This window comes from Myotis yumanensis, unplaced genomic scaffold (assembly GCF_028538775.1).
Source record: "Myotis yumanensis isolate MYYU_CA2020_CCGP unplaced genomic scaffold, mMyoYum1.0.hap1 SCAF_8, whole genome shotgun sequence".
NCBI lineage: Eukaryota > Metazoa > Chordata > Mammalia > Chiroptera > Vespertilionidae > Myotis > Myotis yumanensis.
The window spans coordinates 40022072-40038578 of record NW_027223759.1 but is presented as its reverse complement, the minus strand read 5'-3'; the positions used below and the strand labels follow the sequence as shown (position 1 = coordinate 40038578).

At 37.1% G+C, this 16507-nt stretch overlaps 1 protein-coding gene across 1 annotated transcript in view; it reads right to left on the bottom strand.

The window, feature by feature from the left end:
* TTN (titin) overlaps positions 1-16507 on the bottom strand; it is a 277029-nt gene that overhangs the window by 95077 nt on the left and 165445 nt on the right. Inside the window, exons 175-197 of the mRNA XM_070422663.1 lie at positions 15665-16066; positions 15226-15504; positions 14705-14980; positions 14424-14563; positions 13985-14111; positions 13630-13893; positions 13090-13356; positions 12697-12960; positions 12469-12608; positions 12178-12304; positions 11787-12053; positions 11402-11668; positions 10306-10572; positions 10076-10215; positions 9515-9641; positions 8595-8737; positions 4591-4714; positions 3802-4068; positions 2010-2107; positions 1148-1316; positions 788-1054; positions 419-685; positions 54-332 (exon numbers count right to left, since the gene is read on the bottom strand). Coding sequence (XP_070278764.1) covers positions 54-332; positions 419-685; positions 788-1054; positions 1148-1316; positions 2010-2107; positions 3802-4068; positions 4591-4714; positions 8595-8737; positions 9515-9641; positions 10076-10215; positions 10306-10572; positions 11402-11668; positions 11787-12053; positions 12178-12304; positions 12469-12608; positions 12697-12960; positions 13090-13356; positions 13630-13893; positions 13985-14111; positions 14424-14563; positions 14705-14980; positions 15226-15504; positions 15665-16066 — 4968 coding nt within the window. The remainder of the gene's footprint in view (positions 1-53; positions 333-418; positions 686-787; positions 1055-1147; positions 1317-2009; positions 2108-3801; positions 4069-4590; positions 4715-8594; positions 8738-9514; positions 9642-10075; positions 10216-10305; positions 10573-11401; positions 11669-11786; positions 12054-12177; positions 12305-12468; positions 12609-12696; positions 12961-13089; positions 13357-13629; positions 13894-13984; positions 14112-14423; positions 14564-14704; positions 14981-15225; positions 15505-15664; positions 16067-16507) is intronic.

Below are 16507 nucleotides of genomic sequence, written 5' to 3'. Positions count from 1 at the left end.
TTGCATAATAGAAATTGATTTCAAAAATCACTCATGCCATAGAAGTGCCTTACCTTCTACTATCAGATTGGCTGCGCTCTTAACATTTTCACCTCTATGATTGGTCAGAGACACATTATAGTTGGCTTGATCATCTAATCGCGCATCTCTAATTCTTAGGGTGTAGACCAGGTCTTTTTGGAGAATGATGTATTTTGAACTATCAAATATGGCTTCCTCATTTCGGAACCATTTAGCTTTCGCACCTTCAGTATTGACTTCGCAGTTGAAGACGACTTCTTGTTGTTCTTTCACACGGGTGTCCTTAAGAGGAACTATGATCTTGAGTTTTTCTGAAAGCAACCAACAAGACTTTATAGTATGAAGAAAGCCCAAAGATACAAATATGAGTAAACTGTAGAAGCAAAAACAAACTTACCAATTACTGTCAAGTGAGCTGCTGCTCTGGCAGCCCCAACCATGACGACATAAGTGCCCATATCTTGTAATGTGGCATCTTTCACCACTAGGACCCTCTTCTTGCCATCAGCAATAATGTCATATTTATCTCCAGATTCAAGTGTATTATCATCCCTCTTCCACTGGACTTCAAAGCTTTCCTTTGATATAGTACAGACAAATTCAGCCTTTTCTCCTTCAAGTATTTCAAGGTTTTGAGGCTTTGAGATAAATTCAGCAGCAAGTTCTGGGAAGAAAAGAGTTGCAAGATATTGAAAACTTAAGCATTTGCACCTTGAATACAACAAATACAAATTTCTTAAAATATTATTCACAGTAATTGTCATACCATGTACTTTGACTTTGCCATCAGTTCGAGAACTTGGGAGTCGGCAGTTATAGCTGCCTGTATCCTCAAGTTGGGCATTCTGAATGACCAGAATTCTCTTTCGTCCATCAGTGAGTATTTCATATCTTCCTGTTTCAATGATCTCTTCATCCCCTTTGTACCAAATCACTTCCGCTCCAGGCTTGGAGACTTCACAGACCAGTTTTATAGTGTCTGTTTCACTAACTTCAATATTGGCAAGATTTTTTGTAAAGACAGCTTCTTCTTCTGCAAGAATAATTTTTTAAAAATTGAGTTACAATGGAAATTATTATTTTTCCCCAACACATACACTTCTGCAAAGAAAGACTTTACTCTTACCCAGTACTGTCAGCATGCCAGAAGTTCGTGCTGTCCTTACTTCACAGGAATATTCTGCTTCATCATCCAGCAGACATTTGTTGACGACAAGGATACGCACTGCTCCCTTAGATATGATGTCATATTTTTTGCCCTTCTTAATTTCAGCACCATCTTTAAACCACTGGACCTATATTTAAGATAAATAAATACCTTTATCCGTTTTCTTGTTGTTCCTTCAGATAAGTATCAAGAGAAATATGATCCTTAGTTTTTTTTTTTAAAAGCAACCAATAGGTTTTATAGTATGAAGAACCGAAGTGGTAAATACAACTCAGCCCCCCAAAATACGTCAACTGCAATTGTAAAATAAATTTTGATAAAATCAAGAACAAACTTCTTCAATTATTACTAAGTGAGCTGCTGTGATACTATTATCACTTATTAAACATGATGGGATTGTGTAAGTTGAGAGCCATAAAGGGCTTCAGGCAACATGTAGACCAATTTGTTTTCTGGATGTGTAAACTGAGATTCAAATGGTGATTAATGGTAAGCAAACAGGAGTACTTAGTTGAGACATATGAAGCTGCTGATATGTGATTATTTTTAACCTAAGAAAACAGCAATTTCATATGGTTCAGACTGATAATGTCTAAATCTCCTGATTGTGAGTCCAGTATTTTTCAAGCAGTAGTAAATAAATAATACTAAATAGAGAACAATTAAATCAAGTATGTATTTCATACTAAAGTAATAATCTTTAAGCTAAAAGTAGAATGATTATCAGAGATAGGTGCGATTAATTTTTTTATTCCATTTGGCTAAACCAAAAGTAAACAGAAAGTTGACAATACAAGATAGTAACTATATAATCACAGACCTTTGCATTTTCTCGGGAAATTTCACACTCAAACCGAGCCATTTCTTTTTCTTTAACTTGAAGGTCAGTAAGTGGTCTTAAGAATTCCACATGAGGAGCTGTAAGAGAAAGTCATCAGATTTCAAAATGTTTTCTAGAAATTACTCTGACATACTGTGGTACATATTAAGAAATTATGAGTATTTTGCAGGTCCTATTCACCTTAATAAGCTATATTGATTTTGAAATCACTTGGAGCTGCCCTTTAGGTATGATATTTTGCTTTTTATATATCTGTAATTTTCATAAAATAATGTGGCATATTATAGGTCCAACTAATTATATCTATCTATCTATCTATCTATCTATCTACCATCTCTCTATCACCAGCTCAGTTCTCTTGAACAATAGCTGGAAGAAAAATTCCCATGGATACTTTCCGGAGTTGAAAGTTGATATTGTCAAAGGAAACACCAGCAGCAAAGAAACAGCATCTTGTTTAGTGCAACAAGCATAATCTTTGAGAAGTTAGCAGAATTCACAATAATGCAGCTTAAAGCACTATGACCAGTCTTGTCTATGGCAGAAAGGCATGAATCTGCAATTGAAATCACATACATTCAGCTTTTAAAAAAATAAGCTTCAAAGATGTCACATATATGTCAGCCATAAAATCTATTAGTGTGACAAAGCAGTGTGTTTAGTGGAAGATGATGTTTTTGTATATCTCTTGTGTCATTTATCTCCAGAATTAAGTCAGCAGAAGTTCAGGATTGGAGAGCTAACCCCTTGCCCTTCCTTCTTTCAGGGCTCCTTGTGAGTGTCTCCCAAGATAGCTTTCTTTGATCAATGAGACTCTGGGACATAAATACTAACTAACAGGTTTAAAGATATTGTAGGCTCACTGTAACTGAGCCTTCATGGAGTGGAGACAAAAATAGATGACAAAAAAAAGAAGGAGACGCAAGAAGCTACTCTGTCATGGGCTAGAGCAGAGCAACCACAAAGTAGAAAGAATACACCCGTACACGACGCATGGAAGGAAGCACATTCACAGCCATTATTTTGTAGCTGTTGACAGAAGAGAAGCAACTAAATCAAATAGCAAGTACAGCACAAAATACGCAAAGAAAAATGTTATCACTGGACCAAAGGATGAATGAAAAAAATGGGCTAGCTTGTGGTATTTTGTAACAGGACATTATATTTTTCACCAGAGGAAGAAGTAATGCTAAAAACACTGGAGCTCTCTTCATTCACAGCACTCAAAGAATCCAGGCTTCTTTCCATCTTCTTATCCATTCTTATTCTCGGAGAAAGCATTATGCAAAGGGGCTTTATCATATTACAGCAGGCCTCTAGCATGCTCCTATTCAAATGGAAACTTCATGCTCATTTTCTAGTTGTTCCCCACGCCCGAGGATTCATTTCCTCCCAAGTGGAAATTGCTTTCCTTTTCTTTTTCTTTTTTTAAAAAATCATAGCTCCCCCTTCTTGTCTTTTGCATTCAGTTTGTTCTCATCTGTATGAGGACATTCCTACAGTAGGCTTACCCCATGTTGACAAAGAGCACATCTGCTGACTACCATGAGAAGCGTAGTGAAAAGTGAGCAATCTGTCCGTTATCACACCAGATGTATCAGAAGGATTTTTTTTTTTTTTAGAGGACCAGGTTATGTCAGTATCAATATTATAAGTTGCCAAGAAATGCAGTTAGGCCAAGAAGGGCATGCAAAAAGTTGTGTGGGTTTTTTTGTTTGTTTTGTTATCAAAGAGTTGCAAATGAAAAGACCCGTGTAAGAAGAATACTTACGCACGACATTCAGGTTACAGGAAGTCTTAAAATCCTTAGCATCACAAGTGTATGTTTTAATATCCTCGGGGGTACAGCCATGTATAATAAGTTTTCTGACCCTGCCATCAGCAACAATTTCATACTTCTTGCTTTTGAGAATTTCTGTGCCATTTTTGAACCATTTCACCTTAGCATTCTCTCTGGATACTTCACACTCCAATACTGCAGTGGCTTCCTCTTCGACCGTCTGGTCCTCAAGAGGCTTAGTGAATTCAACTGGGGGTTCTGAAAGAATCATACTAATTAGCCAAGGCATTTCTCCTTTCTTCTGGAAGAGTTGCAGGACCTCCTCAACTTTCCTCTTGTATCTCCTGGGCTTTTTCTATTTTTATGTTTCATTTGTAAGATTTAATTACACAAAAATGCTTTTCTCTAATAATGATGTTTCATCATTATTTGCACATACAGAGAAAGAGCATTTCTAAAAAATGTGAAACATCAAGGAAATAATAGCCAACTCTTTGTGAATAAAGTGATAGATACCTAGTTTGATAATAATTCTTCCTCCGCTGTTTATTGAATGCCAATAAAAACAGTGGGGACCAGAAGAGGAAGGAAACCTTATGCTAGTCAATTTTGACTTAAAAAAATAGTCTGTGTTAGGCCAAAAAGTAAAAATAGACCTTTGAATATTTGGTGAATTATAATGATCTATGTTACTCAACATATAAAGATGAAAGATAATTGAGAGCTGGCATTTATGAAGCTTTGTATTATACATGTTTAAGAAAATAAGCCTGTAATTACCTTTCACGAAGAGATTGGCTTGAGTTTTGAAATCTTTTGCTGTTAGTTGGACTTCTCCAGCATCTTCTAACTTTACATCCCTCAGAGTTAGTGTATGAACTCTTCCTTCTGAACGTGTGACCACCTAGTTTTTTGAGAAAAAAAAAGTGCAGTTTAAGAATATTCGAAACAGCAATCCAATATATATAGGTGCATTTAATTCATTTAGATAAAGTTTGAAATAGTGCTTTCTAAGTCCTTCTATAATCATAATTATAACACATATGTATTTGAAAATGATTTTAACCAATAGCTTAGAATCCTTAAGGAAATTTTAGGTTTTTATAAGTACCCTTAATTATTACTAAGTGGCTTTTTATCTTGAAATACTGGGCAAATTTTTGTTTATACTCTGGTGTGTGTGTGTATTACATTTGCCTCCATTCTGTCACTGGGCTTATATATAAAGAAAGAACATAGAAATCATGAAAGGAAGGAAAAAGCTAATTGCATATTATAAGCGGAAAGTAAACCTTATAGTCTAAATGCAAGGTGTTTGCCACGCAACAACCTAGAACTCTTCTTCCCATTCATTTTAGCAATTGAAATTATTTTGCAAACCAAGTAAAACTGTGATTAAAATAATTTGTACAATTTTGTTCAAAATTACACATGAAGATGTTGACTCTTGTGCACCTCAGGATTGGGAAAATCCAGTATCAGACAGGGCTATAATTGTTCACATAACAGTGAACAATGGATTAAATAACTTTAGAAATAGTTAAATCAGGAGACCACTGTGATAGTAGAATATCAAGACAAATGCTGCCATTAATGTTATTATTTGAATAATAAATTCTTGTTGTAAATGCAACTTTGGGCAATTTGAAGGGGTAGTCTGTAGGACAATGAATTGTCAAAAAGAATACCCCACCTTTTTATGGACTCTCACTAGGTCCCCTAATTGTAGTTTGCACAATTGAACCTAAGGCTACCAGACAGGGTCATCCTGATAGGAAGGATACGACAGTTAGAGGTTCTTCTAGTCCTATCATCTAAAATTCCAGAAGATGCTCTGTCCTGTGTTTGAGATAGATTCTGCTAAGACTTCATTCAGAGTTCAGAATAACTTAAAAGTTTTTACCAATAGAACTATTTCTTATGTTGGTATAAAGGAAAGAGTCATGAATAAAGTTTCATATAAAGGTTTTTTCCTTAATAGTTGGGCTTGGTTATTAATATAACTACCTTAATAATCGAGAAAGGCCAAAAACAAATAGGAGGAGGAAATTATATGTCCTAAGAACACAGCTGCTTATTCAAGGGCCTGGTGCTTAAAAGGAAAAAAAAGTTTTAGTAATATATTTCAATATAAATTTTGGACTGTGATTTTGGACTATTTTAAAAAGTATCTCAGGTTTCAACCTGCCCACAGATATATCTTATTTATTAACTTGTTGTTTTATCCAAATTCCTCTGCAGCTACTCTAAAAAATTGGAACTTGGCTCAGAACACAGTGGTTCTCAATTAATTGGTCTTATGTAGCAAGCATGTCAAACTCAAAGGCTAACACGGGCCAAATAAACAAGCTATGCAGCCCATGGCCCATGGGCCGCGAGTTTGACCTGCTTGTTATACAGTGTACCTTGATTATGTTTTTTAAAAAGGAAAAACTAATTGGTACCTTATAAAAATAAATAAGTAAAATGAATGCTGAAGATTTGGTGGTGGATTATGAAAGGTTAATGTTAGATATTATCCTTTTAAAATATGGTTATTCTGTAATGCAAGCATGTTGCTATAATACAATAGGTACTATGACTGTGACCAAGCTATTAAAGTTTAAATATAAAATTATCTAAGGCCATTTAGGACTTAGCAGTGCTTTTGGGTTGACGGACAAGGACACACACACACACACACACACACACACACATACAAATAACACAAGAACACAACCCCCCCCCCCAAAGCAAAAAACACACAACTCATTTCTAAATTTTTCTTTTGACTTTCTTATTCCAATAACTTGTTTTTGTTTGTTTAGTACAGTATTTGGAGGCTAACCATTTTGTAGAGTGCAGATGAAAGGCCTGAATTAAACTAATAGTGGCAACTTTGTTCTGAAAGACTTAATTAAAAACAAACCTGGAAAATGTAATAAAGTGACTTTAAAGCTTCATAGTTTATATTGCTTTTTAAAGAGACATTTAAGTAACATAAGAGCAAGTTCATAAAAGGCTGAAGTATTTTGGGTGACTAAGTAAGGGATTAAAATTCCTGTGCTAAAAGAGGCACAAAGAGCCCCTATAAAATTATAGTAAGATGATCCTTTCTAACCCAAGAAAGAAGTTTAGTAACAAGAATATATATATATATATATATATATATATATATATATATATATATTATATATATATAAAGATTTTTATGAGTCTACATTTTAATTAACATAATATACTTTTTACATTAAAATGAATGAAACTGATCATTTAATAGAAAGCTCTTAATTTGACCAAAACATATTTAGTAGCAAATATTTAGTAGCAAAATAATATCATTTGTCCTTAAGCAGTTTTCTTACATTAAAAAAATCACAAATTTACAAATCTAGAAAGGTATTGAAAAGTCAAACAAATCTCTGCCTATAGATGTTAAAGCAATTAAACCACAGTTCATAGGACAAATATATTAAGAAAGCAAACTCAAAGCTAGAGATGCCTTCATCATTCAGTTCAATATTTAAAAGATCTCACTATAACTTAATTCTCATGCTGAAATTTGAACATATAGCTGCTTTTTCTGTCCTCAGTAAAAGAGTAGATAAATTAGTGATTATTGTCTGTATAGTAGACAAACTGCATTTCCCAGATGAACTGTTACTGAAGTAGTCTTTAATCACTTAGATAGAATATAAGCTTTATGTTTGTTTTAGAACAGGTCAAAGGCATTTGCCTTCTAATAATTCAACCAACTTTGTGGTTCCTTGTTAAACTGAATTCCTTGTTAATTATATTCTGTTAAGTCTTAAATGTTTGATTTATATTGAAACCTTGATGGCACATTTGATATTATTCCTAAAATATTGAAAAAAAATTACTATGGTATAATGAACTGTCCAGTGCGTTCTTTTCTTGGACATTTTTGATACATTTTATTTCAAGAATTAAAAATCAATGATGAATTATCAAGCTAATTTAAACACATACTTTGTTTTGGGAGTAAAATATATTACTCACTTTAGGTAAATTATATTGTAGGCCTATCTGAAAACCACCTTGGTTTTTCTTATAAACCAAGGCATAGAATATTCTCAACAATAAAGATAAATAAAAAATAAATTAAAAAACACACAAAAAAACTTAGGCATAGAAAAGCTAACACTGGGAGCTGATTATTTCCTAAAATCTCTTAAAGTATATTTGTTCATACGTGTGGATAACCACAGAGCCCTTCTTTCTTGTCAGTAGCATCAGTTGCACTTTAAATAGTCTGCTTGCATTCCAGAATTTGCACAGCTCAAAGCACTTGAGGGTTAAAAATAGCTTTGGAGAAATGCTTAAAGAGCAAATCTGCCCCGAAGTTATCTCAACCACTTGATCAACTGCCTGAAATGGAATTTCAATCCTCCCCTATATGCAGAACTCTAGATAGCTTGAGAATTTGTCGTAAAACTTAATGTGCACTGTTGTTGCAGTGCATTCAATCAGAAAGTCTTTTTCTTTAAATCTTTTTACTCCTTCCTATCGCTGATAGCCAATGACTGTTTGACTGTTCTTAAAAAAAAAAAAGATTTTATTTCCATTCCAATGAAAATATCATCAGGTTAAACCCAGCAAAAATGTGAAGAATCTGTTTGACAATTTCAGCAGAAATTAGGCAAGAGTACGCTGGGATAGGAAAGAGAAAGGGAAAGGGAGAAGGCGGCGACATAAAAAGAGCAAAGAACACGGAACATACAAGTGAAAACGGAAGAACCTGAAAGGGTGAGAGCAAGACAAGCAACCACACTCCTGCTTTTTACCGTATCGCTGGGCTCCAGTTTCTTCCCTTTGAGATACCATTCCACTGGGATATCCTCATAAGAGAGCTCGCAATCGAAGGTGGCGGTTTCCCCTGCGGTCACTGTGACATCCTTCAGAGGCCTCAGAAGACCAATGACTCGCGCTTTGCGAGAGGAAGGAAGCAGTGTTGGGTTACTCATTTTGTAATTCCAAGCGAATAAATACAGACTCGGTCAGTAATCTCCGCGGTTGCTTTCTTTGAGCAGGAGAGAGCCACAGGACTGGTCGCTACTTTAGCTTCCATGTGAACGGGGCCCTGTGGTGCTGGGAAGGGGAGAGCGGGCGGCCGGAGAGTGGGTATTCATAGGGGCCCTTTCGTGCTGCTGTACAAGGTCAGCGAGAAATCTGTGCTGCATCTGTCTCTCTGCCAGGCGTCAAGTTCCTCTGGCTACATAAGGTATGTGACTTCCAAAATAACTGAGACTCTGATTGGGAGAGGACAAGGGCCCCTCAATCACATAGCCTGTCCATGTCCATCAAACACTTTGCACCTCCCAAAAATGTTAGCCAAATCCTCTCCTCGCCTCCCTTCTCGAATCTGAAATGGCCACACAGCCAAATTTTCCTCTATAGTGCTACAGGCACTTGCAGGACGTGGTCTTTAAGGGCTACATGTCTGAGTTAGGTTCTTCTTACAGGTATATCTACTGCAAATGAGAGGATTACAAAATAGGAAAATCTGACTAGCTTAGTTTTCTTTTGTTCAAATGACAAGTTCAATGACATGTGTGTATTGAGATGTCAAAGAAGTAAATACAAGAAAGCCTGTTTCTGTACTTTTAATAACTTTTTCTAATGAATTAAATAATTCCAATTAGTTTCTCTCCCATTTTCTGCAAAGCTGTACACTGAATTTTCAGCAGAAACACATGATACTTACGTTTCACTCGGAGGTGGGCACTAGATTTAACGTTGGCGGCTTGGAAATCCACCCCACCGGTCTGGTCCAGGCGGCAGTTGTGCAAAATAAGGAAGTGCACTTTGCCTTCTTCCTTGATCTCACAATCCTGTACCCAAAAAGAATAAAGATTTCATAGGAAATAATTTTCCTTGGGTTTTTTCCTGAGGATATCATATCTAATTAAAGGGATGAGATTAATAATGGGTGAGGAGACAATATACATTTGAGCTTTCCTTTTGCGAGAAATGAAGCTTAAAAATACCATCATGAAAGCAGTGGTTATTTTAGCTATATAATTCTGAACCAACGGGCCGCATCATAGAATACCTACACCCTTATACCCACGCTGCTGGAACGCAAATAATGCAAATGTGCCTGTAAGAGCCCATCCATACACCCTAATATGTCTCTGCGGCTTAAGGTTTGATAGAGAACATGATACTACATTTTAGATGCCTTGCATGCACTCTGACTTTTTGCCTGTCCTTTTCTGTTTCACACAGCTCCTCTAGGTGCTGACAAGTTCAGAAATAGCCTTACAGGTGTTTGGAGCAGTGCCTCTCCCTTGAGTTTCCAGTTGGCATGGATGTCATCTTCAGAGATTTCAGTTTCAAAGCGGGCTGTCTCCGTCTCCATCACCTCCACACTGTACAGGGGCCGCAGCAGTTTTATTTCCCGATCTAGGAAAGCGAAGGGTCAGCATGTGTCATTAGCCTCCGGCAGAAATAACTCCAGCAGCTTCAAGAGGAGGCTCATGGAAATTTCCTTACCCTCAATGTCAAGCTTTCCTGAGGTCTTATCTGTCCCACAGTCACAGGTGTACTGTCCGATATCTGATTTCAAGGCTTTCTTTAGGATTAGCATGCGCTTCTTGCCATCTGCTTTAATAACAACATTTTTAGATGGCTTTATTTCCTCTCCATCCTTAAACCATTTGACCGGTGCATCTGCTTTGCTAATTTCACACTGTAGAATCACTTCATCTTTCTCTACAGCGGTATAATCTTGAAGCTTTCCCGTGAAGTATGGATCTCCCTCTGCAAGTAGAATATCAGTGAAAAAAATGTCCTTTAGCACCGAGGGAAATGGCAATCTCTTGAAAAGTTTAAGAGGCAGCTCACAGAGTTCTGTGCATATGTTAAAATTGAACCAAATGCTCACTCGTTTATTATGTTCAAAAGTTCTCCAAATGGTAGAAAGGGGGCATGCATGGGTTTTACCAAAACCTAACCCATCTGTATTTTATTTTGAAGTATTTTATTAACTGTAGTTTAAAAGATACTATGAAATTTGCCTTAAAATAAATTATGTGTTCCTTTGTTATTTGGCTAAATTTCTAATTTCTTAGCAAATCTATTATGTCTATTTTACTTTTATGCTCTCAGATTCATAATTAGTTTTTCTTAATATCAATTAATAGTTTGCCTTTAATAGTTTCTATATACATTGGACTTCATATGCAATCTGCTTGATATTAAGGGGCTAAAGAGATGGTTTAGTCATGTAAATTCTGTATTTTCTCTCTTATTAGAAACTTGAAAAAACATTTTTATGAAATAATTTTGAGCAAGGAGACAGGAAGTATACATATTCCTCTTTTAAACATAACAGGGCTCAATAATTAATTGAGAGTTTGAATTCTGACTTTAACTGCCTATTTTGTAGGCCTGGGTCTTTACTCTTTAAATCCTCATATTTTTAGAAAAGATATATTGGAAATAAGCCTGATAACATACATGACAGTTTCTTAAGGACAGGGGCTAACTTCATGCAATGTAACACTTGGACGACTATTTTAAATAATAGCTACTCCACAGATTTCTGCTGAATTTAGTGCAATAAGATTAAATTGAAAAGGGCACCTACCGAGTACCGTGAGTTTAGCTTCTGAACTTATTCCCATAGCTTCTACTTTAATTTGAGAGGTATCATCAAGAGAGAGGTTTTTGAATGTGATTGAGTGAGTTTTCCCCTCACTGTGCATTGAGACCCGCTTGCTGGTATGCAGGCGCTGGTCGTTCTTGAACCACTTCACAGGGATGTTGTCATGGGACAGCTCCACAGTAAACACGGCATTCTCCCTCTCTTTGGCTGTCACATCCTCGAGGGGAGTGAGGAACTTGAGCCGGATTCCTATCCAGAAAAAAACCCCAAGCTCATCAATTCCAGCCTTGTAAGGAGGACATATAAAAATAAAAGCAAAAAACAAAAAACAAAAAGTGAAGATGGTCTAACTGACAAAAACATTTACCTTCAATGATCAGTTTGGCACTGGTGTGCTTGTCTTCAGCTTCAAATATGTATTTTGCTTCATCTTCAAAAGCAGCCGATTTGATCACCAGCGAATGCTTAGTGCCATCCTTTATAAGCTCCAATCTGTCATCACCTGTGATTTCCTGGGTTCCTTTCAGCCAACGGAAGGTTTTGGGCTCCCTGGATACTTCACACTCAAACTTCGCCTCATCTTTCTCAAAGACTTTCACGTCGCTGAGAGGGGTGATGAAGATCAGTGGCAGTTCTGAAAGGGAAGGATGGGTGGGTGAAGCTAGAATATGCTTCCGTTCATGACTCTGGTCAATTCAGGATATCAGAGGAAGTCTCAAAAAAAAAATACAAAAGCGTAGCTGACAGGTGGGGCATACCTTTCACTTTCAGATTGGCTGCAGATTTAGCATTGGCAGCCTGGAAGGACACCTCTCCTGTCATATCCAGCTGGCAGTTATAAAGGACAAGAATATGCTTCTTCCCATCCTCGATGATTTCACAGTCCTGTTTGGATCAGGGTTAGAAGGAAAGAAAAAAGAAAAACATCATTTTTGTAACTGGTTATTCCTCCAAATCACTGAGAGATTGCATACCAGAAGTGTGTCTTTTTTCACCCTAAACAAGCAAGCAAGCCCCCGCCTGTGTGTGAGCAGATAATCCTGACTTACAGGGGATGCAGTCAAAGGCTCTCCTTTTAGCTTCCACTGGCCATGGACATCTGGCTCTGAAAGTTCAATTTCAAAGCGAGCTGTTTCACCGACAAACAATTCTACTCCATAAAGAGGTTTTTCCACTTTTATTAGTCGAGCTGAAATTATACCAAGTTTTGTTAGATTGACTGAATAAGTAAACTGAAGGTTCAAATAAGGTAAATTTAAATGTTTTCAGTGACTTACCCTCGACATTAACATTTGCGTTCGTCTTGTCTGTGCCACAGTCACACACATATTCGCCTTTATCACTAAATTCTGCCTTTTTGATTTTTAAGATGCGGCGCAGGCCATCTGACTTGATGGAGTGTTTGGGTGAAGGTACAATCTCTTCGCCATCTTTGAACCATTTTACTGGCACATCTTTGCTCACTTCACACTTGAGAATAATCTCATCCTTCTCGACTCCAGTTTTGTCATGTAATTTCACAGTGAAGTAGGGATCAGCCTCTGTAAAAGATATTCAGCATATAATCAGAAGAATGTGCAAATGAAAGTTTATTAAAGAGTTGCACTTCAACTGCCACCCGACCCTGACATCTAAAAACAGGCTATTTATGTCTAGTTGGTTACATTTACCTAAGACCTTTAGGTGTGCTGTAGACTTCAGGTCCTTAACCTGAACTCGTATCTGGGATATATCATCCAGTGTCACTTCTCTCATTTCCAATTTGTGAGTCTTGCCCTCGGATGAGATGAGTACGGTTCGGCTTGTGTGGAGCTTGGCATCGTTTTTGAACCAGACGGCATGCATTTTTTCATGGGAAAGTTCACAAACAAAAGTTGCTGTTTGACCTTCTTTTACTGTTTGATCTTCAAGAGGCGAAATGAATTGCAATCTTACACCTGCAATGCAAGCACGGATAATATGCTCAGGAAAACAATTTACCTTCAGAAATATGCCACTCTAATCTGCCTGGGTGGCATTTATTTATTCATCTTTTCAAATGGAGCTACCCTTTGTTTAAAAAAAATCAGGGGGTTGTTTAAGTGGTAATGTGAAAATAAAGGGGTGCCGATCACCACCTATAACTATTAGAACTTAGTGCTCTATTTTTAAAGTCATATATTGGTGTGTCTAAATATGGGATGTTATAGTCAGATCTCACCAACTCTTACCTGTAACAAATAATTGTGCCGAGGTCTTCTTGCCCTCCACCTCAGCAGTATAGACCCCTTCGTCATCAAATTGAGAATCATTGATAACAAGAATGTGTTTCTTTCCATCAACAATGATATCAAACTTGTCAGAAGACTTGATTATATCAGGTCCCTTAGACCATATGACATTTGCCTCTCGAGTTAGGACACATTCAAATCGAGCCTGTCGCTTTTCTGGAACAGTGACATCCTTCAGGGGCACAGCAAAGTCAAGCTCAATTTCTGAAAAGCAAACAATAAGAATGAGGTTTTTCACAACGCTGAGGGACATGAAATGAAGTTGAGCCCACTCCTGAGTTCTAAAAGCCCATACCTTTCACTGTCAGAATGGCAGTTGTAACGGCATTAAGAGCTTGGTAAAGGACTTCGCCAGCTTGGTCCAGCTTGACTTTGTGCAAAGTTAAGAAGCGTTTCCCACCTTCTGCTTTGATTTCACAAGTCTGAGAAACAATAGTTTTAGTTAGCATTTCAGTGAGATAAATTCCCTAGAGGAGAAATGTTTCTATAGTATGGACAAAGATTTCTATAGAGTTTAAAAGTTGACTACTAATAACATAACTAAAAATGTCTTATCATAAAATTTTTTTAAATGTCCGAGTGGTCTACAAAGAGTGCATCAAATTTCTTCCCCTTTTTGAGATTTAAGAAGCCTGAAGTGACTCTATCTTTATTGCACCAAATTTGAATGTTAAACCTGAATTTAGAAAGTAGTTATCATGTAAGGCTAACCACTGAAAGAGGAAATTACTCACAGGTGAGGGCCTTAGAAGTTCTCCCTTCAGTTTCCATTGTCCAGGAACGTCTTCTTCTGAGATTTCCGCATCAAAGCTTGCACTTTCTTTCTCATAAATGGTAACATCCTCTATTGGTTTAAGCAGTTCAACTTCACGATCTGTATGGGTCAGGGATGAAATACCACAATGCTTTAGACAGTCTCACAATGCTCTGCTTTCATGTCTTTTGGGTTGTGTTATTTTGCCTTATGCACACATAAAACTTATCCTTTAGAATAAAAGATGTAAGATTATTATACCTCCAAGTGTCAGCTTTGCAGGGTATCTTTTCCCTTCAATTTCCACTGCATATTCATCAATATCTTCCGGTAGTGCATTCTTAATTTTGAGATGTACATAGTTTCCCTCTTTCACTATCTCAGTCTTGTCATTTGGTTCCCAGGGGATTTCATCATAGCCTTTGAACCACTTGATGTTCGGAGTATCCCTTGCTATATGACAGGTGAAAACAGCTGTCCCCTTGGGTTTCACATGCTGATCTCGTATGGGTTTCACCAGCCAGTCTCTAATGATTTCTGTATGAAAATGAGGTCAGAAAAAGAATGATCTGATATAAGCAACTTCCCTAGTCAATTTCAGAAATAGAAAAATTGTTCTCGAAACTGGACCTAATTAATCTGCTCTGAGGTATTGATTACCCTCTCCCCCGCTTAGATAAGGTAAAAGACAGCTGATTTTCTGATCCTGGAAACTAATACTCTCTCTTCCATTTTCTTAGTATAATAATCAGAAGAACAAAATTTCCCAGCAAAGTACTCACCTACTACTTTCACACAGGATGAACACTCCAGGTTGTTGGCATTTTCCACAGTAACTGTGTATGTCCCAGCATCGAAGTCATCGGCGTCGTTGATGGTCAGGGCCCGCATCAAGCCAATGACGCCTGGCACAATTTTGCCAGGTTTCTCCACGATAATCTTCCCATCCTTCCTCCAGACCACATCGCGTTCTTTGTTTAACTCGCAGCTCAAGTACAATGGCTGTGTTTTGACCACTGTGACTTCCTCTTCAAGCGTTTTTACAAAACGCACAGGAAGTTCTGGGAAGAATTTCAGCAAAGACGTTTCAATACATACAATCCTTTCAATGAAAGAAAACTTTGAAATAAGAGGTTTTGCCTAAAATTACAATAAGAGCTGCTCCAGAGTTTTACTGTATTAAACTGGAATATGGACCATATGCAGAAGACGGGAAATTACCTTCTACAATCAGTTTAGCTGTGGAGGTCTTCTCTTTATTTCCCAAACGTAAAACACAGGTGTATTCACCAGCATCAGAAAGTTGAACATCAGCAATAAGCAGCTTTCTGTCTTTACCATCTGCGGTGAATCGGTGCTTTGGGCTCTCCCGGATGCTGCTACCATCTTTCATCCAGGTTGTAATTGCAGTGGAGGGGGAGACTAGACACTCAAAGACTGCAGAAGAGCCAACGGACTCTGTTTCGGTCAAGACGATGTCTTTGATTTCTTTGACAAACTTTAGTGGTACAGCCTTTAGCTGGTAGGTGAATGGGGCTTCATCAGGAGGTTTCTCCCCACCACTTCCTGGTCTTAACTTTTTCCTTTCAGCTTCTACTGGTGAAGGAGTCTTCTTGGCTACACCTACTTCAAAATAAAATTTAAAAGTTGATTTGGCATTTCCACAAGGGTCAGAAAGTGCACACTTGGCTGCCTGCCAGATAAAACTAGTGATAGAGCAACTAGAGAATAACAGAAAATTAAAGACTAGGTCATTGGCAGGTCAATCATATTTATACTGCCTTCTTTTGGACAGGAGTATGAGATGACGTAAGGAGTCCATGAAAATAAATGCTCTTCATTTTCTCAAGTTTTAAACCCAAATGTAAAATATCTAGATTAATGTCTATTTTATTTTATGTGTCATGTGTAAATATCATGTATATGAAGAATGAAGCTAAGAACGCATAGAATTTATTATGCTAAAATATAGCTGGTTATATAGTACCCGCTTGAATAATATTAGAGGTATATTGCTTAAAGTATCAGAAGACATACTAACTTTAGCAGAATCTATTAGGAATA